This window comes from Plectropomus leopardus, chromosome 11, assembly GCF_026936395.1.
Source record: "Plectropomus leopardus strain MGB_pleo_1.0 chromosome 11, ASM2693639v1, whole genome shotgun sequence".
Taxonomy (NCBI): Eukaryota; Metazoa; Chordata; class Actinopteri; order Perciformes; family Serranidae; genus Plectropomus; species Plectropomus leopardus.
In genome coordinates this window covers 28,033,906-28,056,787 of record NC_142186.1, presented here as the reverse complement: position 1 = coordinate 28,056,787, position 22,882 = coordinate 28,033,906, and the positions used below count along the sequence as shown (strand labels likewise).

The following is a 22,882-nucleotide window of genomic DNA, read 5'->3' as shown; positions in this document are numbered from 1 at the left end:
TAATTATTATTAGGGCTGGGTATCACTTAAAAAGTTATGATACCAGTACCCTTAAAGTGATACCACTACCAGTAGAACTGATACCTTATTTTCGCCTACTATATTCAGTATCCATCATGTGAATGGGAGCATTCAGTTGCATAAAGCACCACAAGTCACCACAGTTAGTTATGCTTTTCTCAGCAAACTACATCTGTTAAATACACCGTGCTCGCTTTCACCTCACCACAGACTGTAGTGGTTGTAAATTCTGCGGTAATGGGCATATTGCACGTTGTATTAAATCAAAATATGTTTGCAGTGATTGGCTGCAAGCTAGCAAAACTATAGAAATTGTCACTTTTTTCAAGATCTGGGTACAAACATTTTCAAATGCAAGTATCGTTTGATTGGAGAAGTATCTATACTACTTAGTACTGGGTTATTTCAAACGCTAATACCAGGCCCTGCTTTTTATCTCTCCCCAAACTGGATCAGTAATTCAGGAGAACACTTGCAATACAAATCGGCTGGTGTATTCGTTTGACCGACCAAGAACCATAAAGAGCACAAGGACCAAAATGTTGGCATTGTTAAGGCATGATCATCGCCACACACCTTCCCTTTATTCATGGACAAATAAAACTTTAAAGCAGCGTACAGACTGTTTGACAAATCACCTGCCTGCTTCTTTGCACTTTGCCATGGGCTTACTAAAGGTTAGATCTGGGCAGTTTGCCTTTTCCACTCTGCTTTTCAGACTGCGGTTGCGGAGACGTTACATCAGAGGTACACCAACATGATCTGGCCATTTGTCAGACCAAATAAAAAACCTTTAAATTAGGAGAAGAAGCACTGAGCGCTCGCTTTAAGGTGCAACTCAACTGGGCCATTATAAAACACATCAATATGATGCAAAAAAGGAACAAGAAAACATGAAGTAGGTTTATAATAAGTAATAAAAGAGATTGAGGGGAGATAAGGGACACAAGTCTTGCAACAGTCTTGCAGTGTCCTGTAACATAAAGCACCGTTCTCACTGAGAACTATTTAAAAACAAAAACACTTTTGCAGATAATAATGCCTGCACTTGAGTGAATGTCGTTATTCTGCTCATTCATTCAACCCACTGTTGATTTGAAGAGATGCTGCGCGATGTGGTTGAGAGTGAGGCTACGAGGAAACAATCTTTGAGATCATTAATAGTAAGTTATCTGTTTCCACACCTCCTGCTTTACTTCAGATAAATACTGTAAATTTCATGATGTAATTCATCAACACAGTAACCCTACACCATGTATATCACCATAAAACCCCCATTCATAGTTGGCAAGGTCCATGTCATGAGGATGTGCCCCTCCTTCCTCAGATTTGTTAAATTTATAATAGAAGTTTTATTTGGAAACAGAGAGAGGAGCACTGAAAACAGTCTCTGTGCTCCCAGTGTTGTTGTGCATCTCCTGGAAAGCACACAACACATCCTGTAAGCAAACATGATGGACAGTATTGAACAAGTTATTCCTCCGTTTATTTTGAGTGTTTTACTCAAACTGGCTGGTTTCCTTGGCAACAGTGGGCGGGCCAGGGTTGTTAGATGGAGTGGCGCGCGCTTTCCAACCAAACAGAGCTTCCTGTTGGAGAGAGGAAGAGTTGTGTCAGTGACTGTGTTCACATGCACACTAATATTCCACTTTTATTCTGAATATGAGAACATTTTGTCTATTGGGTCATGTAAACAGCATATTCTGTTTGAATATTCTGAGTTAGGACTTTTTTTGTATTTAGCATTATCCAATTAAGACGTGGGATCTCAGGGCAGAGTTACGGGTGGAGTAAGGTGTCCAGCTTGTGGACTTCAGAATTGCATCTTTGCTTTTTTACAGATGATGTGATTCTGTTGGTTGCTGAGTGTAAAGCGGTCTGGATGTGAGCCAGCACCTCCAAGTCTAAGAACATGTTGCTCTGCCAGAAAACGATGCCCCGTCTGAGTTCAGAGAGAGTTACTGCCTCAAGTGAAGGAGTTCAAGTATCTCAGGGTCTTGTTCATGAAAGACGGTAAAATGGAGCATGAGATGGAGAGGTGGTTTCAGCAGTGATGCTGGTGCTGCCCCAGACTGTTGTGGTAAAGAGGGAGCGGACCAAGAAAGCAAAGCCTTTGATTTACTGGTCTATCCAGCTAGAATACCACTAACATATCCATTCATCCATTTTCATCCACTTATCCAGGGCCTTGTTGTGGGAGCAGCAGGGTGAGCAAAGTACTCCAGATGTCCCTCTTCCCAGCTCCTCCTGGGGGATAATGGTCATGCGCTTTAGGCAGTGAGCGAAAAAATGAGACTGCAGATACAAGCAGCTGAATTAGTTTCTCCTGAGGTGGCTGGGCTCAGCCTTAGAGATAGGGTGAGAAACTCAAAACACCTGGAGGAAGCTCAAAGTAAAGCGGCTGCTTCTTTGCATCAAAAGGCGCCAGTTGAGGTGGTTCGGGTAATCTGATCAAGGTGCTTCCTGGGTGAATCCCATTAGGGGTTTTTTCAGACATGTCCAACTGGTAGAAGGCCATGGAGCAGACCTTTAACATGCTGGAGGAATTATATATCTCATCTGGCCTGGGAGCACGTCAGGATCCCCCAGGAGTACCTGGAAAGTGTTGCTGAGGAGACGGGCAACGGGAGTACTTTCTCAGCCTGCTGCCCCGACAACACAACCCTGGATAAGTGACTGCAAACAGATAAATGAATATGGAGGTATTAATTGAGTTTTGGGGGCTTTCTTTGGACATGTATGCAGTGCATTCAGAATATGTGCCTCAATTGGGGGTTTACAGCAGTTTGTGGCATGTAGCCTCTTGCCTGTCTATAGTCGGTTCCATCTGTTGTCATGGAAACGAAACGTGCACAAACTGGATTTGAGATGCATGTTGAAAAACAAAAGCCTACATGTCTGGTTGGAAGAAGAAACCAACCTGCTTTTAAACATTATCAAAGCCTTGTGTATAAAAAGGTTTTTGGATAGGTCCAAACATTGAACACCAATTTTTCAAGAAGGTGGTTGAAGGAATGAAAGCAGGAGGATTTGTTCACACCATCAAACGTGCTTTCACTTTTTTTTATCGATACATGAATGGGAAATACTATCCGCTCACCTGCACGGTGCCCAGAGTGATCGTCCAGCCTCCAGGTGAGTCTCCCCCTTGGTGTCTCACTGCTGCGGGGGTGAGGGTGCCAGCATTAAGGGCCTGGGCTGAACTCTCAGGTGCAGCTTCTTCTGAAGATGGCGCTGAAGCTGGTGAGGTTTGTGAAGCTGAATTTGGAACAGTTTGTGTATTTTGGGCTGGTGCTGCGCCTGTCTCCTCTTCAATAGGTGTGTCCTGCGAGCCGCCTAGAACAGAGGAGGAGTTTGAAAGCGGAGGGACCGACCCAGAGAGACAACTGGGCGCTGGGCTGCACTCCCCAGAGGCACTGGGGGGAGTGTGAGTGTGAGTGTGTTTCTTCCTGCGGAGTGTGTCGATCCAGCTGGAGCTGTGTCTGGAGGCGAAGGTCGCCAGGGCCAGAGACGACAGCCTCATGTTCTTCCCTGAGGTGATCAGCTCTCCAAATCCTTCCTGGTGAGCAAAGGCGTAGCCTGACCTCCTGGAGCTGCCGCGAGCCAGACGGCCCTCTGACACACTGCCCGTCCCACGCCAGGCTCCTCCCATGCTGCGACCTACCGGCTTTCGCTTCTTCTGCCGCACCAGCTGAGTGTGGCGCACCTGGAGTGGGAACAGAGGAGGAGTTTTTAGTCTTTATGCCAAGTTATATTTCAGTTGTTTTGATCAATTCTGCCACTTTTCTACAAATCTTCAATCTCATCCAAACTTTTTGTACTTTTACAACCAAAACCTACCGCCAGACACCAGGGTCTAGATGCATAAAAGCCTGTGTAGACTCATGACTAAAAGTTTAAACAACAATGCAGAAATATTACACAAATATGTCACTGAAATTGTATTTTATATGATTTCATGTGACAATGTGATTGATTGATAGGGATATGCATTCTTTTAATCAGATTTATGAAGTCATGCTGTCTGCAAATCTCAATCGTTTTGGAACTGGGCACACATGATTGAGCCACACCTTTCCACACCTACTGTTCACCATAAATGGATGTAGACATACCCTTAAACATGCCTTTGCATATTGATATTGGACCTGTCAATGAGAAATATGGTAAAGATAGAGCATTCTCAATCACTGTGTCCCATCACTAATCCATCCTTTTCTGCAGATCATCATTCAAATCTCAATTATCATTATTATTAAATGTAAAAAAGATGATCAATTATTCATTGGTATCGCACTAGTGTTGAAACTGACTTTATAAAACACTACAGGGATACAATTAAAAAAACACTAATTGGGAGAATTCAATTTTTTTAAAATGCTGAAATTTAACATGCACAAACAATTTATAACAAACTTTTTAAATGTGCCTTTGACATTTTACAGAGCGCCATGTAGACCATTATGTAAAAATTACATAAGTGAAAGTGCCAAACAACTTAATAATGTTAACGGTCTTTAAACATATGTTTAACCTTATCCTTATTTTTTCACCTTCACACAACACAATATATTTTATTGCCATTCTCAGCATATTGCAACATATCTAAAATCGCAATAGTATTGTATCGTGACTTAAGTATTGTAATAATGTTGCATTGTGGGCCTCTGGTGATCCCCCCCCCCCTAATGTTTTTTGTGCACACTCACAGTTTATGCATCTGGCCTGCAGTAGTGACTGTTTAGAAACTATACACAAATCAACAAGGGAATTGTGCATTTAGGGTTCACTGAATAAATCAATATTTGCAGAGCATTTCCAATGCATTAGATCAGTCACGGTCCGCTTGAACTCATTCTCACACAGGCACTCAGATGAATCATTTGTACGCCTGCAGTTAATCATTGGCTGAGACCAGTTTGGCAGACAGGATACATGTTGCATTGGAGAAGATGGACATATCTGCGTTAGAAACTTTGTTTTCTCACCGTGTCTGAGAGCTGAGGTTTGAGGTCCACCTTGAGGAAGCGGAATGCCAAAACTGGAACTATGCATATTGCTGTTGCCAGTGCAATCGTTAGCCACACGACTGGTTGCAACAACGTGCTCTGGGCACTACCTGTGCACACACACACACACACACACAAACACACACACACAACCACAAACATGAGCAAAGATGTGTCAGGAATTCACAAACACTGTATACACCCAGATTTTAAGCACCTGGACATGATGATTACACTGATGTTTGAAAGGATTTCAGACGGTGACTACAGAAAGATTGTTTGCGTCGACTGAAATTCTGTATTTGTCAGGAGCTAATCTTTGTGTGCATGTGTGTGTGGGTGGGTGTGTGTAACAGACAAACACGAGAGGAGGGAACTGACCTACAAAGTGGAACTGGTTGGGAAAGATCCTGAAGAGGGTCTGACTGTGCAGAGCGAACATGATGGTGAAGTAGCAGCCCAGAGAGCCCCACACAAACACATGGTTGATAACAGTCCAGAAGCCTGTGTCCAGAGCGATCTACGTAATCACACATGCAGAAAACAGGACAGTTAATACACCATGATGGAACAGATGGGAGTTAAATATAGCTGTGAGAAAAGCTAACATCACTCCACTTCTCTCACACCTGTACGCTGACCACGATGACCAAAGCTGTTGCCGTGGTGACAGCAAAGGTCTGGTAGTCGGCGAGGGGAACTCCGGTGCTCTGAGTGGCGTAGGAGAGGACGGCACAGGGGACAAAAAACAGCACCACTGATGTGTAGATGCCCTGGGCGATGCAGATGAAGAACTCTCTCTTGTTGAAAAGCAGGTTGAGCTGCCCGGGCTCGTACAGCTTTGGATACTCCAGACTCCTCTGGTCAGGAACATCCTACAAGAAGAGAGGAAGTGAGCTGTATTTACTAAAACAAGGTCGAACTGCTACATTGTGGTCAAAAAATATTGTTTAATAAAGTAAGTGCCTATATCTAGAGCCTACAACAGTGACACTTCCAGATCTCGTCTGTCCAAACTGTCAATAGCATTCATCATAGCAATTCATCCAGTAGTTTGACACTTTTTCACCAAAACCACAAATGTCAACCTTATTGTGGCACTAGAGGGGAACTCAGGAGATAATAAAAGTCACTAAGCTTCATCCTCTGGGGACCATGAATATATGCACCACATTTCATGGCAGTTCCTACAAGGGATGCAGCAATTTATCAGCCACACGTTGGAGTATTCAATATTTGCCTTATGATGACACGCACAGTGATCAATGTTTTTAGTTGTGTCACATTAATTTTCAGCTGGCTAAAAAGCAGAGCTTAAATCTAACATTGTCCTTGGGGACAACAGAAAACATGTCTGGGACAAACAGAGTTCTTTGAGGGGATGACTTCAGGATGAAAGGATGCAGTAAACTCTACTGACGTGTCAGGAGATTGACACTAGTGTTTCGCAATGCAACACTGCTCACAACAAATCCTTGTTGACATCGACAGAAGAACTAGGAGATTACATTGAGTTACATTATGATGTGTTTAACCGCTATTCAGTAAAGATAAGCATCAGGTGACGTAAATTATAATGATGTCATGATGTGTACAGTGACATCTTGTGAAATTTTAGTTTGGGCGAGAAACTTGAATAAATACAGTTGCTTGAAGGAGAAATTTCTTGTTTTCTCAGCAATATAAAATAGATGTTAGTGGGGGAATAAAGATATTTAGGTTTTTTCAGCAGTTATTTAAAAATAGATTTTTCATGTAAAAAAAGGTGGTTTTAAAGGATGTTTCATAAATGTGTGTGACTATTTTCTCACTCACAGATTGTGTAATGAAGGGTGGAATGATTTTAAAACTGTTTTTAAATGAAGATTTCTTTGTTTCCCTGGCACAAAAGGGGAACAAATAACAACATCAAATTTTACAACAACAACAATGAGAAGCATCACTATCGGCCACAATTGACAAATGGTGCATCCCTATTTCCAACCATTGTTGTTTCAGTCTGCTCCAAGTCGGACCAACAGACCAACATTACCTCTCTAGTGTAGCAAAAAAATATCTTCATCTTTATTTATTCTACGGCTGCCATGGCTGATGACAGCTTAGACAGAAACATTTACAGACATTCTTAATTTTAGAGTATGCTGAGCATGCTGTTGGCTTGAACAGACCTGGTCAAATATCCCCATGGCCAGCACAGGGAGCGAGGTGTAGACGATGTTGTAGAGAGTGATGAAGTACTGATCATACACCGTCTACGTGAGAGAGAGGAGATGGACAACAGACAAAGTAAAAATCATGCTTGTATTTTTCCTAAGCCCTAAATGTTGACAGAAGATGTCCTCATGAACTCTTCTCTCTGACCTGTGCTGAGAAGCCACAGAAGAAGCCGAACCAGAAGTGCACCATGGTGAAGGCAAAGTTCTTGTAGAAGAAGTAGCAGAGGAAACGGCACATGCGCAGGTAAGACCAGCGGCCGTGCACCAGCAGGAGGCGCTGCAGGAAGCGGAACTGGGAGAAGGAGTAGTCACTGGCCAGCACGGCCTGGATCCCCTCCTGACCTGAGATACCAACTCCGATATGAGCACCTGGAGAGAGACAGACACAGAGAGAAAATGACAGAAATGTAGGCAATTTAAAGCTGACATTGGAAGAACAGAAATTATATTTTTTGCTTTTTATGTAGGGTTTTTGATAGCAAATAGTCACCATACTTTCAGGGATAAGGAGGAGAAAGCAAATCTAGATAATGAAAATAAAGCTCCACGTTCTAATAAAAAAACCTTTCATAAAGTGCTTTTAAGTTGTGATGTCTTCAAAACATATAGTTGTAGGGAAATCTTTATTTACATTTTCTGAAAATCAACAAAAGAAAATGCAAATTGGGATTTTGGACCAGATGCAATACATTTTCAAAAGAGAGAGATAAAACAGTCAACTGGACGTTCCTAAAAACCTAAAGAGCTGGCTAGAAAGACAAAGCAAGTGCAATAATGCGTTTCAGAAGGATAAATACCAGCCAGACATCTTTTCATCAAGCAAGCAACCCAAATGTTGCTCTTATTAATTACTTATTATCAATAAAGCATTAATAAGTTACCTATTATAATGCCTTAGAAAAAAACAAATGCAAATTGCCGAGCATAAATCACAGGGTGTGATCCCTGTTGTACTGGCTGCATTTCTGCTTTTTGCTTACATCAATACATTTGAAGAAATGCGCCCATATGCATGGAAACATGACATACATCCACAGACAAACACACAAAATGATGCAACACTTACAAAACACAGAATATTACAAACACACTTAGAGAAACAGAACTTTGGGTTAACCAAAACTCCTGCAATGACGCTATATGTTATGAGCGCTGTAAGACTCCATGTTGTTGTGGCTGCAACATTTCATCAAACTCAAATATTCAAGATGTCATGTTGATAGATTTGTACACACTTCACCAAAGGTCAGCCTAAAATATTCGCTATGTTGGGGATTTCCACCAAAATAAAGTCATGTGGGTTGCTGCTTGTCTGAGATCTTATGAGAAATCAATCTGTGGGAAAATAGAGTTGAAGAGGACACTTACCACAATTAAGACACTAAGAAATCAGTTCCTAACTTGGTGAAGACATCACACCGACTGCAATACACATTTCCACACAGCCTTCATCATTAGTAGTGACACCATGTTAGATAAACAACTTCTACGACACTTCTGCTGAGAATTTCCACTGAAGGTAGACAGACACCGACACCCACAATGGCCAAACACTACTTCTCTCTTTCCCTTCATCTCAAAAATAATCCAGTTACACTTCCTCCTCTCCTCCACGTCTGAACAACTCACTTTTGATCATGCTCACGTCGTTAGCTCCATCTCCTATGGCCAGAGTGACGGCCCTCTTGTGTTTCTTGATGAGCTCCACCACCTGAGCTTTTTGCAGCGGGGTGACGCGGCAGCAGATCACCGCTTTGCACGCGCACGCCGTCGAGACGAACTCCATCTCCATGTCTGCTTCCAGTGCATGGGCCTATCAAAGAACAAGAGGGAGCGTTGAAAAGTTTAATGATAAATGGTTAGAGTTAAAAAAAAATCTGAACTATCCCTTTAAACCTTTGAAAACTGACAAAATTGGCTTGATTTATGTTTTTTAAAAAAAGGGAAGAATGCGGTGAGCAATTTAAGATGAAATAGCCTTTTTTAAGGTACAAGAAAATTAACAAAAATGTCCCAAAAATAACAAAAAAAGAACAAGAAAAAAGTAACAACAGAAACAATAATGATAATAATAATAACATTTCTGTAAAATAATTTTAAATATATAATTATGATAATTACAATACATATATTTTTTAAACTGACAAAAAATTGCAATGTGCATAACATGTCTTGCCAAGATGCACATTGACTTTTCTCCATGTTTTCAAAAGAAAGCAAATTTGTGTGTGCGTCTGAATGCAGCACAAAAAAGTGATGTCGATCCAGGTTTCAAAGGGTTGTTTTTTAAGTAAATTACACATTTCAGGCAACTTACTTTTTACCGACAGTTGACAGTTTATTTTTTCAAAGTCTCATGCTTATTTGTTTATGTGCACCGTATGTGAATGTGGGGGGCGTGTTATTCGTACCAGACTGTGACCGTTGATTACGAGGGCAAACTCTCCAGAGATGTTGTCCATGAGGTTGGAGGGAGGTGGTGGAGGAAGAGGAGGAGGGGGGCTCTGCAGCTGTTTCCCTCCTCCTGTACCATCTCTTTCTCGCCCCTCTCTAAACCCGTTACCCATGAAGCATCCCTCCATCCCCTCCTCCTTTTCTCCATCCCTGGTTCGTGAAAGCTCGATCATCCTCTCCCTCGCCCTCCTGCAGGGAAGACAAACAACTCGACATCAGCGGAGCTTGTCTGCGACACAAAAACAGAGGCAAAACACAACATGAGATTGTAGAGGAAAAAACAGGTGTGATGAGAGAGGAATGGCAGAGAAGGAAAATATACACAGCTGAGAAAACAGATCAGAGATAAAAAAAAAAGGGAGCTGGAAGAATTGAAAAAGAGCAGGTTAATTGTTAGGGGTATCAGAGAGGAAACTGACCGTGGTGAGTCGTGATCCTGATGCTGATGTTTCAGCACTCAGCCGACCTCTTTATAAAACCTGAATCATGGCAGCGCTCTGTATGTTTATTTGTGTTGAACAAATAACATCGAGGCAACGTCACAATATGACTTAATGGTGCTATAAATGTTTAGTCTATTCGTCTCTTGAATGGTAAACCTTTGTCCCTTAAAAATAAATTTGGTGTAAAGTTGAGCATCTACTTAATTCATGATATTTTAAAGCATTTTATTTATATTAAAGGGGACCTATTATACTTATTTTATGGTTCATACTTGCATTTTGTTTTGTATTTTAGATTCTTCCAGAAGATATTTACATGCTGTAATTTTAAAAAAAATTACTTAATTTTCCACATTAGTTTGCCAAAATACAGCTGATCTCTTTCACCTCTGAAATGCTGCGCTTTAGCATTTGTTTCTTTAACCCCACTTCCCAAAAAAAGCCCAGTCTGCTCTGATAGGTCAGCAACTCTGGTTCTATAGCATCTCTGAATCATCACTGCAGCCTCCGTTAATGACTGTAACAGAGGTTAGCTGTATTTTCTACCATGAAAAATCACCAGTAAAAGCGTCTAAACACATGTGATCCGAAATCTGTGAGAAACTAACGACATTGACATTGGGTTATATGCTTCCCTGATGTTAGCATGTTGCTATATGTAGCAGTGTACGTACAGAGTGGGAACCAGTAACTATGAACAACAGCACTTTCTTCTGTGGAAAATCACCAATGAAAGCGTATTAACCCAAATCTATGTGTGTATGTATGATTTGAAATATGGGGAAAAAAAAACAACAACAGTATGTTGCTACCTGTAGCAGTGCACCTGCTAGTGGGGAATGACTAACTGAGTTTAGCAGCACTTTCTTCCATGAAAAATCACCAATAAAACTTCTAAACCAAACTCTCACAACCGGATACATTCAAGCAGGATTATGATTTGAAATCGGGAAAAATTAGGAACATTAGCAACCAAGATTACATGTTTTCCTGACATTAGCATGTATCCACATGCAGCAGTGGGCTTGCACCTGGGGAATGACTGTAACAGAGGTTAGCAGCACTTTCTACTATGAAAAATCAAAAGTAAAATCTTTAACCAGAATTTCCACAATTGGATCTAATCCAGTGGGAATATGATCCAAAATCGTGGAGAAATGAATTTACATCCATGATTACATGTGTCCTTGATGTTAGCATGTAGCTACATGTAGCAGTGTATGTGATGCGTAACACTTGCAGTAGCCTGCTTGAATCACATGACCATATGAAAAAAGCAGAACTCAGCTCGTCTCAAAAGTAAAAGAAATATTGCAAATGGACTATCCAGAGTGGTATTGCGGTATGAAGCCTGAGGTATTTGTTGACAGCAATTACTTGTATATAGGTTTGCCTCAGTATTTGAAATTTTCACCGTGTTCAATATGACATCTGACATTGTAACATTACTTTTATGACAAAAAAATAAAGAAAAACACAGTAGGTCCCCCTGAAGGTTTCATCACTGTGCTTTGTCGTGTGTTGTCCTGTGTTTCCCGTAGCACTATGAGCTCACCACAGTAAGTTCCTGACAACTTTTGTTGTAATGGTAATACAGTAAGCACAACTTCAGTCAACTCAACACTATTTTATGCAATTCACAGTAGCTATGGGAACTGTAGTGCGCAATATTAAGGCAGAGCAAACTTTTAAGAGTAATGATGAAGGGAAATACAGTGTGTGGTCATGCAGCATGCAGCAAAGCAGAAGTTGTAAGAACACTAATCAACACGTGCTGCGGTTACATGGACAGTATTTCTTCAGTTTGATTTAAATCATTCTGATTAGAGATTAATAAATATAGTGATCCTCTAGCATGTGCGTTTACATACCCAAAGTATTTTTACATAATCTTACTTTATTGACTTTTGGAAAGCATCTAATCTGCCAAAAAACAAATAAAAAGATTTTTTTTCAGACCTTACTGGGAGAATTAAATTCATTCAATACATAAAGTTTACAGGGAGAGGAAGTGGTTCCACCTTTTAATACAGTTTATTTAAGTATCATTTGAGCTCTGCACCTTTGCACTTTTGCCCATTTCCTTACTTACTTCATTGTGTTGGTGTCTATTCTATGTGTGTAAACTGAAAGTAACAAAAAACTGGAGTCAAACTGTATTGTTTGAGATTAAATCTGATTCCAAGTAAAAAAAATAAAAGAGTGAAATTTAAAACAAGGCAGGATTGTGCAGGATGTTACAGAAGCATCAATAATAGCATCATCATTAACGGGACAAAATCTTTGACAAATGATGCTTTCACACTAGAAACTGTGGATTATTTTCTCCTTCTTAAGGGAAACTACTATGTGTGTAAACTACTAACTATTTTAGTATTAAATGAACTGACTTTATAAAATTTACACTTGGAAGGAACGGTGCATTTATAGAGCTGTGCTTTTAGAGAATGTGCTGATTTAAGCGTAGATTTAATTCAATCAAATTTCGGGTAAAACAATGGATATTGTTCAGTGAGTCTTGCTCAGTAGTACACCCACTCACTCCAATCATGCATTCACTTCTTGGTTATTTTCTTATCAACACCTGCTTTCTGTCATTTTTCGTTCAGTGTGGATCCTACAGTGTTAAGAAACACAGACACCGGGCAGACTGACCTGAGCTCCTGCCGTACGCTCTGGACCGTGTGTCCACTGACGATGAACACCTCCGTCATATCATCCGTCAGCATCTTGCAGGAGTAACCTATATTGACAGCCGTCTCTATGTGAGAAAAAAGGAGAGGGTTACTGGAGTGAAGCATTTCAGCTGAACATGTTGCAGATTTGTGAACAGGTGCCAGACTGATAGCTCAGATGGATCAAAAGTTTAACATCTTAATTTTATTTTTTCGATTATTTTTGTTATTAGTGATCATTATAATTATTATAAGTGGTCCAATTACATCATCTTCTCCTGCATGTGCCACTACAAATTAATAAAATACTGTAATTATGGCTGGCACACAGACCTGCACTTGTTAACAATGGGCTCCTGGCCAGTGTGACGGACAGTTGTAACAAGCTAAAGGTGAATGAATGAAACTTTTATTGGCCCGAGGGGAATTTGCTTTGCCCAAATGAGCATAAAAGAGTATCAGAAAATACATTAACAACAACATCACATAAAAACATGCAAAAAACAACATAAAAAAGTCATAAAATGCATTATCACTGCAATTTTAATAAGGACATTAAGTTAAAGGTCAGATCACAGACACCACTTTTCCAAAAAAACATGGTTCCATTACATGCATTTCAGCCAAAAATAAAATAATTCAGAAACCAAAGAGTCAGTTCACAGGTGGAAGCAAAAAAAATGCAAGTTTTTCTTTGACTTGAACCCTTATGGCATCAGTGAGCATGCCATAGTCTACAGGTTTGAAAGAGAGGGGAGTCTTCTACATCTTGATATCATAATAGTCAGTCCACACTTGTTTTTGAGGTAAACACAAATATTTATAACTAATACCAGAATGAAAGCTTATAGGTAATCATACAGTCCATCATCTTGCTACTCCTGTTCACTTTCTGTGTCCTTTTTGCAACATTGTCCATTTTTGATGCATCTTTGAATACAATAGTTCCGTTACAAACTGGAGCAATTATTCTTTGTCCAAGGCATACAATCTTGATGTTGCTTTTTCTGATTTTTAAGTGGATGACAGTTCTATGATAGAAAACACGTGGAATAATGTTAAGATGCTAAATTGAAGTATAGTCCATTTGCATTTGTGAACCCAGAAATGTTGAGTACCCCAAAGTTTTATGTTATAAATGTATAATATTGGTCCCCAACATAAGGACACTGCCGGATGCTAACTTGCATATGGTGGGCAATTTGCATAATATACATAATTTGCATAATGGCATATATCGATAGTATTTCAGCCACTGCTTTGCCATTTTGGACATTATTTGGGGGTTTTGGGGACGCTGAATCCATTTCTGATATTTTCAAAATTCTGTATTTATGTTTTAAAATAGATGTCTGCATATTTTACCTGCGTTTGGGCTGATTTAGAATTAATTTCTATTAAATTTAGATGGTTTAGAGGACATTGAAATCACTGGATCAGACAGGTAACTTACTCTGTATATTTACTATATTTGAAATAACTAATTAGTTATGAAAAGCACTAGAATTGAAACAAAATTATATCCAAAATTATCAGAACAGAGAATTATATGAATGCTAGTTACAGGTGTTATAAAAACTGATCAGGAATGGATTCATCATCCTCAAAGAAACCCCAAAACCAACCAGATGATGTCCAAATTGGCCAAGCAGTACTTTCAGTATATGTGATTATGCACATTTATACACACTAGTTAAATTATGTAAAATGCCCAACATATGCAAATTAGCATCCAGCAGTTTCCGAATGCTGGGGACCCATAACATAAAACTTTGGTGTACTCAGCATATCCACATTGACTTTGTGGGCAAGTAGACTAGTACAATATATTTGGTCTATCTCCAGATAATTTAAGAAATCTCTGTCGGGGTGCAATGTCAATGTAATGGGTAGATTGTATGAACATATCGGTGCGGCAGACATTACAAACATGGCTGCAGGATAGATAGATAGATGTTCTGAGCCGCTTTTTAGTATTTCTTTGTTTGGACCTCTGCAAATAATGGTGCTTTATAAACGTGCAAACCAGGTTCTGAAAGTGTGTGTATATGTGTCGTCTCACCCTGCTTGTCTCCAGTGAGAACCCAGATCTTAATGTTAGCCAGAGAGAGGACAGCAATGGTCTCTGGGACACCCTCCTGCAGCTTGTCCTCTATAGCAGTGGCACCCAGGAGCTAGACATACCAACACACACACACACACACACACACACACACACACACACACACACACACACACATACATAAAGGTTCCAGTTATCAAACTGGCAGGGAATTTTCGGAGGGAGAAGGAGATAAAAGCAACTTCTAGCTAATGACTTGTAATGGTTTCCTATCAATTCAAATCATTAAGTCAGCCATCAGTGAAGCAACATCTTTCACTAGGGGGGGATCGCACAGTTTTGTTTTGCTGCACTTAAAAAAGAGGAATTTCCCCCAAATAATTAGAGCTAAACCTAAAGTTCCCTTTTTAAAAGTGCCATTTCTATTCAGTTTGCAGAAGAACCTCTGCAGAAATTGTGTGAGAAACAAATGTCTTCCTGTTTCACGCAAAGAAAATGAGATTCAGACACACAGAGAAACCACACACGGACATGCACACTGTCAGACCACTGACCATCATGTCTTGTTCTATCTGCTCGTAAGCAGCTGCCAGTCGGTCCTCCCTGCAGCTGGCTGCCTTATCGGCGCAGCGGTGGCTCTCTGACCACGCCTCCCACTCATCCTCCGACAGGTCCCTGTAGGCCAGCGCCAGTGTCCGCAAACCATCTGCTGCATACTCCTAAAGCCAAATAAATTTACACAGACGGGTACAAACATGCTGATATGGTAAGTGGTAAATGGACTGTACTTGTATAGCGCTTTTCTAGTCTTTTTGACCACTCAAAGCCCTTTCACACTACATGTCACATTCACACACACATTCACATGCTGGTGGCCGAGGCTACCGTACAAGGTGCCACCTGCTACTCAGTAACCATTCATACACACTCACACTCCGATGATGCAGCAAAAACACAGGAATATGACATATATAAATTTCTGTTATTATTATGTTATTTTTTCTGTCACAATTTATTATTTTCTTGCAATTCGCAGAACATCTCTCATCATTTTTTATATTAACTACATTTTTCTGGGCATTTTTTCCTAGTTCTACTTTAAATTTTCTTTTCTTGTATTTGGAAAAAATGACAGTGAACGGCACGTTACGGTGATATCCATTATCTAATCCTTTGAAACTTCGACCAACATCACTTTTCTTATGCTGCATTCAGACCTTTTTTGTTTTACAAGTATTTAAACCTTTAAATTCTTTGAAGCAAAACTGCTCTCTTTCAAAAACATTTGAAAAAAGCCATCTAATCCAATCCGAATCTATTCATGAAGCACATTTAAAAACAACAGAGTTGGACAAAGTGCTGTACATCAATAAATCGATAAAACATAGCCTAAATAACATAAAACATAAACATGACATAAAAGACAATAATAAAAAAGGCAATAAAACCACAAGATAAAACCACAAACTGGCAACTCTCATACCAGAAACGCTAAAGAAAACATGAGTTTTAAAACCACATTAAATAATGACAGTAATCAACTTGGCAAGAAATATCCCAAATCTTACAAGAAATTAGTAGAGATTTTTTTTGTTTTTTTCTAAATTTATTTATTTTTACTTTCCCATTTGTTTGTTTATTTGAGTTATTTATTTATTGCTAATTTTGACAAGATTCCCTCGGTCTTTCTGCTAATGTTTTGCTCATTTTTGGATAATTTCTTGCTTGTTGCCTTCTTCCATTACTTTTAAAACAAATCAGGTCTATTTCAAAGGGCTCATCTGTAAAGACTTGGATGTCACAGCTGTCTTTAAGTTTGTGAGGACACTAGATGGCAGTACAGCTCAATCCATCCACCCAGGAGTTAATATGTGTGTTTACTCACATTGAGGTGGTCTGAGGTGATATTCATCAGCTCCTGGTTCGAGGGGTGGAGTCTCTCCAGCAGCACAGTGTCGGCCCCTTTACAGTACAGACGGATCCGGCCCTCTGGGTTACGCACTGAAAATAAAAAACAGTAAAATGAAGACAAAACACTCAAAGAAATCCATACAACCCTTCCATCGCCTTCAAAGATCAACACTTCTCGCTCTCAGCTCCATAAGCTGCTGTTCCTCTTATTTCCATTGTGCTCCTCTGTAAAATAAAACGTCTGCTGCCATTTCAAGGATTTCAAGACATTTTAAGGATTTCAGGCCATTTTCAAGGATTATAGGACATTTCTAGGATTTTAGGATGTTTCTGTGATTTCCGGATACTTCTAGGATTTTAGGACATTTCTATGGTTTTAGGACAGGATACTGTTAACACTTGCACCGTATGTATACTAAAAGCACAAAAACATTTCCAGTGTGACTCATTTATTTTTTAATGTGAATTGGAATATGGGTGGGGGCCCGCCCGCCACCATCTTGGGAAACACATGCTGTCTGTGGCACTGATATATGACTGCGCCTTGAGGTCTTGCTGCTCTGTTGCGAGATTTAAGTTGTTGCTAAGGCGAGGGTGATTTATGACCGCCGATTTCTGGGCAGTTTTCCAGCATTTTACAAGAAATCCAACCACAGGAACACACAGTGAAATCTCACTGAGGAACAAAATGTAAACATAACTAATAGCTTTTCTCCTGTCAGTTTGTGGGAGTGTGGATCTCGATTTAGATACACATTTTTGATTTACACGTTCAATTTTAAATTTATCAGAGTCCACTGCAATGAGGGCCAGTTCTAGTTGTGTTAAAGGAGAACTCTGTCATTTTTTGTGTCTAAGTGATTTGTGGGAGCAACATTTTTTGTAACTGGTTCAGTTTTGACAGATGATGCTGCAGCCGGCAGTCTTCAATTTATGTCTATTGAAGTGCTCGTTTATTTTCAGTATGAGACAAACAGTGAGTATGCCACTTGAACGACTCAGCCATGCATGTCTTTGCAGATATATAGATAACAATCAAGTCCTAGGGCGCCTGCATTACTATTGAAATAAAATACATAAACAATAGATGCAATAGCAATAGAGGGTATACTGTTACACTGTCAGTCCATCACAGCCCACTGCCCTTGAGAAACAGTATTTTAGTAGGTCAGGAGTGTCCAAACTGCAGCCCGGGGACCAACTGTGGCCCTTGAGTTAATATGAAACGGCCCTTGGCTTGACTTCAAAAATGTACTATATGTGGCCCATAACACAATATTGGTTAAATAGCAAAATTTACTTTGCATTTTCTCCCCTCACCTCACAATGGAAGGACTATTACAATGTTTATAGACATGCATCAAGTAGGAGCTACGCTGGACCCCATTCAAAGAAGTTTGGACAGCCCTGTAGTACGGGGATCCAAATTCTGTCATGGCTGAATTTAAGCTGATTTTGACAAAGTAAAAATGTTTTTGAGAAGGTTTTGAGGTATGAAAAAGTGGTTCATTTCTCTGTATGGTCTTTTCTGTAATGTGTCAGGCACTCATAATAACAATCTGAGCCTGTCACTAGCAAAGAAAAACACTTTTAATAGACGTAAATTGTTGGTGTGCACCTGTCTTGAATGGATACATTGCAGCCATTTTCACTGCTGCGACCTGCAGCACCACTGGACCAGTTTTAAAAAAAATGTTGTTTCCACAGGACACAAAACATGGAAAAATAGGTTCTTAATTGAAAAATGCAAGAGTTCCCATTTAAAGGCATCTAAAAGATAAAGTTACGGTAGGTTTAAAGTGATTTTCACCCAAATTATGGTCATCACATTGCAGAATCCCTCTAAATATGTGGAAATAGTTAAAGTTAGTTGAAGATAGTTTTTGTAAAATCTGATTTCATCTGTTTAATTAAAAAAAAACTACCCACTTTTCTTTAATCTGAATACACAACAACAAATGTCAAGACTTTTCATAAACTAAAAATGATGATCTCTGATCACCTATAACAGACATCCTCTTGCGTATGTTGTTGAAGTCGAGAATGGCGAGCAGAGTGTAAGTGACGGGTCGTCCCATCTCTGTGATAGTTATTGTCCCAGGCGTTCGGGAGCGAAACACAAAGCCAAAGTTTCGAGCTGCTGTCACCAGTGCGCCCTCGTCTGGAGACTGAGCCTTATAAACCAGCTCTCCTGGTCAGACACATAAAAATGACAACAAATAAGTGACGATAAATAACTGACAGATGGTGTGTTAGTGTCAATGTTTGCATTCGACCTCCCAGATCCCCCTCTCCCCTTCCCTCGCTCACCCTCGCTCTTCTCCTCGCTCATGACGGTGTGACAGAGGGAGAGCAGCCGGAAAAACTCATGAGTGTGTGCGTCTCCCACTTTCACCGATTCTAGCAGGGTGTCGTCATAGAAACAGAAATTGGGGTCCGCCAGAGGGTTGAAGGGAGTGAAGTCTAATCTCTGAGGATAAATGGAAAGTCAGAGACTCTGATAATACGCCACAAACTAAGAGTAGTACCTATGTTCTGCACTGTATGAATGTGTGTTTTAGGAAATTGGTCACTGACCTTTGGCTGAGGTCCCAGCGGGTCTGCTGCTTCACCTAAATGTAAAATACACAAACGTGTAAGACTGTGATTTATATTTTTTGTATGCGTGTGCATGGCGTTACACTCATTGGCCACTTTATTAGGTACACCTGCACAATTCAGTGCAACACTGATGCAACTGTTCTGCCATAAGTCCATAAAGTCTACTTTAATGATGACTGTAATGTCCAGGTTTTGCTGACACTGTCACAGAGGTGTTAATTCAATTATATTCTTCAACATTAAGGTCATAGTTAACGATGATGTTGTATTTAGACTGCATCATGTTCAGAGGTGTTTTCAATATTCTGCCTCATCATGTAAGTAAGTAGGGAGGACAAACGTAATGTGCACCTTTAAGCGTGACCTCACCAATAAACGTACAATTGATTTCGGATACATTATAAACTTTGTAAAGACTGTTCTCATGTACTGTTTGTATTTATGTTACCTTTGAAACATTAGACACCACAATTTGTATATGAAACACCTAATCATGAGCCAGTAATTTGTGCATAGTCTACAAATTCCTGACATTGTCTTTGACAGAAATATATCTAATAAATAAAAATAAAGATAACAAAAGTTTGAGTTACTAATAAAATGTTTTTTAAAAAATCAAAATCAAGAAGGTCACATGACCAATGTGCTGACGAGAGTAAGGGAACAGTATATTTATCAAAAGTCGGCGAGCAGGTAGAAAGGTGTGGTAGATGGGATTGACAAATACAGAACTTTCCCCCGCAGACTAGTATTTGAGACTGTTGAACCAAGTGAACTTTGTCTCATTTTAAGGTACATTTTAATGTCACCAAGTTTCTTTTCCTACACCTATTCAACATAACTTTACATTAAGTACATAACGTGACAATGCCACATTCATGGGGCTCTAATTTGTTAGATATCAAAGGAACCTTTGTATCAGGATACGCTGACAGAATTTATGGCAAACGTGTTGAATTGAATTGCAATAGACTGTGTAGGTGTACCTGATAAAGTGTGTGTATTTGCGTGTGTGTGTATTTGCGTGTGTGTGTGTGTGTGTGTGTCTGTGAGTGTGCGTGCATTTACCGTAAGTCTGTCCATTGATGGAGCACTTGTTGAAGCTCATGATGTTCTGAGTGAGAGTTCCAGTCTTGTCACTGAAGATGTATTCAACCTACAGGGAACAAATGAAATGGTTTTATTAAATTTACAAATACAAAGACAAAGTTATTACTGTAAAACTATTATAAAAGTAAGATTAAAGCTATGTTCTTAAACACTGTCCTATTGTGAAATAAAACAATAAACTTAACCTAGACCAAAATTTATCTTCTCAACTTGTAATTTGAGAAAAAGGGTATATTTGATTGACATAAATGAAATGCGTTTAGAGTGGGGATTTCTTTTGACAGTTTCTGCTTAACACTAATTATAGCCGCAGAGAGCGTTATTCTTCAGACCAACATGTGAAGTCTGCTCGTCTCTGAATTTAGACTCCTTTTAGTCTGCAGGTGCATTTCATTTGTGCAGTATGAAACACACGGTTTTATAACTCAGTTACTGCAAAACTGCCTGAAAAAACAGAAAGAAATTGATTCTTTTTAAAGAATTTACTTATTTATTGAATAACTATGAAAAGCATCAGAAACAAGGATGACTGAAGGAGAGATGGGCAGAATAGACGATAAAATGAACATGCATGAAACATCAGTGCGACACACAGACTGTATTTGCTGCCTCAGTGTTGTTGCCCACCTGACCCAGCTCCTCGTTCAGAGTGGTGGTCCTGGCCTCAGCCGCTGTGTTACACTGTGAGCAGAACATCTGCTGGTCCCAGTTAATGAAGTAGCTGTGGCCCAGTCTGATCACCTCCACACTGATACACAGACGGGTGAGAAAAGGAGAGAGAGAGTCACAAGTCAACCTTTTTCCCTTTTTTAAAGTTTATTTTTTTTGGCTTTTTTGCCTTTATTTGATAGGACAGTTTCAGCGTGAAAGGGGGAGACAGAGGGGATGACATGCAGCAAAGGGCCGAGGCCCGAATCGAACCCGCGGCTGCTGTGGCGAGGACGTAGCCTCTGTGCATGGGCCACTGTACGGAGCCACAGGGCGCAACTCAACTTTAAAGGTGCTGTTGACTGTTGAGTCTCATTTTCAGGTTGTCAAATACCAACACTCTGGGTTAGCAGTTTAGTCCGACTCCCAACCATAAAGCTTCGGCAATTGACGACCTGGAAATGAGGCTCCAAAGTAAAATTTTATTTTTACTTTTAATTTAAAAATTTAACTTTTAATTTGAAATATACACCCCCACCAGCTATTCCAACGTGGTTGGTACCAACAGATGCTTGAGGCTGGTGGGTCCTTAGATTATCTAGCGCCACTTAACTTGGCACTAACTTAAAAAATTAGCACAGCCTCTTAAAAGAATATTTCATACGCAAAGTAACCATCTGTATATCAATAACTCATCATGTGTAAATTTGTAAAGAAAACATTGTTTTCTCACATGCCTTGACAGTAAAAAAAAATAATAAAAACAAGACAAATATTCTTCATGCATGGAAGTAAACAGAGTCCATGTTTAACAACAGCAAAACTATATATAAACATCAGTTTAAAAACTTGGAGACAACTCGCGCATTATAATCCAAACCTCATTTATCTTGTCGTATGCTCAGTACCTCCCCAGAAAACATACATTTTTGCTATAACAAATGATTTAAAACTGCCTAGTGCACCATGAACGTAACTAAGGTTTTGCTTCTCTGCTGTGCATGAGACTGTTTGTACTGACATGGTTTAAATGGCAACTGTATCAGGGTGGTCATGGTCCTCCCTTGTGGGCACCGATGTAAAAGGAAATGCCGTAATATAAACAGATTTGCTATCTGCTAAAATATCCGGATTAACACCCCCATATCTGTACTTCTCCACTCCTCTATACACATTTTTTTTTGCACAGTGGGACTTCTCCTCACCTGACATACAGAGAGATAGGCACCACGGTGTTGAGTATGATAACATAGGACCAGAAGGAGAGGAAGGCCGAGAACATGAAGTTGTCCACAGGAGGGTCCCAGGGCAGATAGCTCTGAAACAGGGAGCCCACCTCTCTCTCCCACACTGCGTTACCCACAGCCAGGATCACGCCCATACACACCAGGAAACCAAAGATCTGACAGAAACACGCACACACACACACACAGATGGAGAAAAATCACAGACACGGTCAGAAAGAGCACAATCAGATATCTTACATTTGGATCTCTGGTGAGTTGAGTCCAGATTCAGATAGAACAGAGGAGATATATGAAACTAGACTCAAGGCACTGAGCTCATGTCCTGAAATAGTGACTGTATGAGCCATGAAAGTGAGAGGTTTGGGGTGTCCTACCCAGAGGACCAGAGTGTTCATCAGCCGATCGATGCTCGTACGCTTAAACTTGGTTCGACCGCTGTTCTGCATCAGCTTGGTATCTGGGCCTGGGACAAAACAAGAGGAGGT

At 40.0% G+C, this 22,882-nt stretch overlaps 1 protein-coding gene across 2 annotated transcripts in view; it reads right to left on the bottom strand.

The window, feature by feature from the left end:
• Nucleotides 1–563: 563 nt before the first annotated feature.
• atp8b2 (ATPase phospholipid transporting 8B2) overlaps nt 564–22,882 on the bottom strand; it is a 39,533-nt gene continuing 17,214 nt past the window's right edge. For both annotated transcript variants that reach the window (XM_088084515.1, XM_088084514.1), the window contains 20 exons: nt 22,772–22,860; nt 22,356–22,552; nt 21,130–21,250; nt 20,461–20,548; nt 19,369–19,403; nt 19,102–19,261; nt 18,794–18,982; nt 16,766–16,881; nt 15,435–15,599; nt 14,881–14,992; nt 12,799–12,904; nt 9,658–9,889; nt 8,876–9,059; nt 7,392–7,615; nt 7,199–7,282; nt 5,660–5,905; nt 5,412–5,550; nt 5,010–5,140; nt 3,122–3,727; nt 564–1,610 (listed from right to left, as the gene is read on the bottom strand). In XM_088084515.1, coding sequence (XP_087940641.1) covers nt 1,521–1,610; nt 3,122–3,727; nt 5,010–5,140; nt 5,412–5,550; nt 5,660–5,905; nt 7,199–7,282; nt 7,392–7,615; nt 8,876–9,059; nt 9,658–9,889; nt 12,799–12,904; nt 14,881–14,992; nt 15,435–15,599; nt 16,766–16,881; nt 18,794–18,982; nt 19,102–19,261; nt 19,369–19,403; nt 20,461–20,548; nt 21,130–21,250; nt 22,356–22,552; nt 22,772–22,860 — 3,314 coding nt within the window. In that variant the 3' untranslated portion in view covers nt 564–1,520. The remainder of the gene's footprint in view (nt 1,611–3,121; nt 3,728–5,009; nt 5,141–5,411; nt 5,551–5,659; nt 5,906–7,198; nt 7,283–7,391; nt 7,616–8,875; nt 9,060–9,657; nt 9,890–12,798; nt 12,905–14,880; nt 14,993–15,434; nt 15,600–16,765; nt 16,882–18,793; nt 18,983–19,101; nt 19,262–19,368; nt 19,404–20,460; nt 20,549–21,129; nt 21,251–22,355; nt 22,553–22,771; nt 22,861–22,882) is intronic.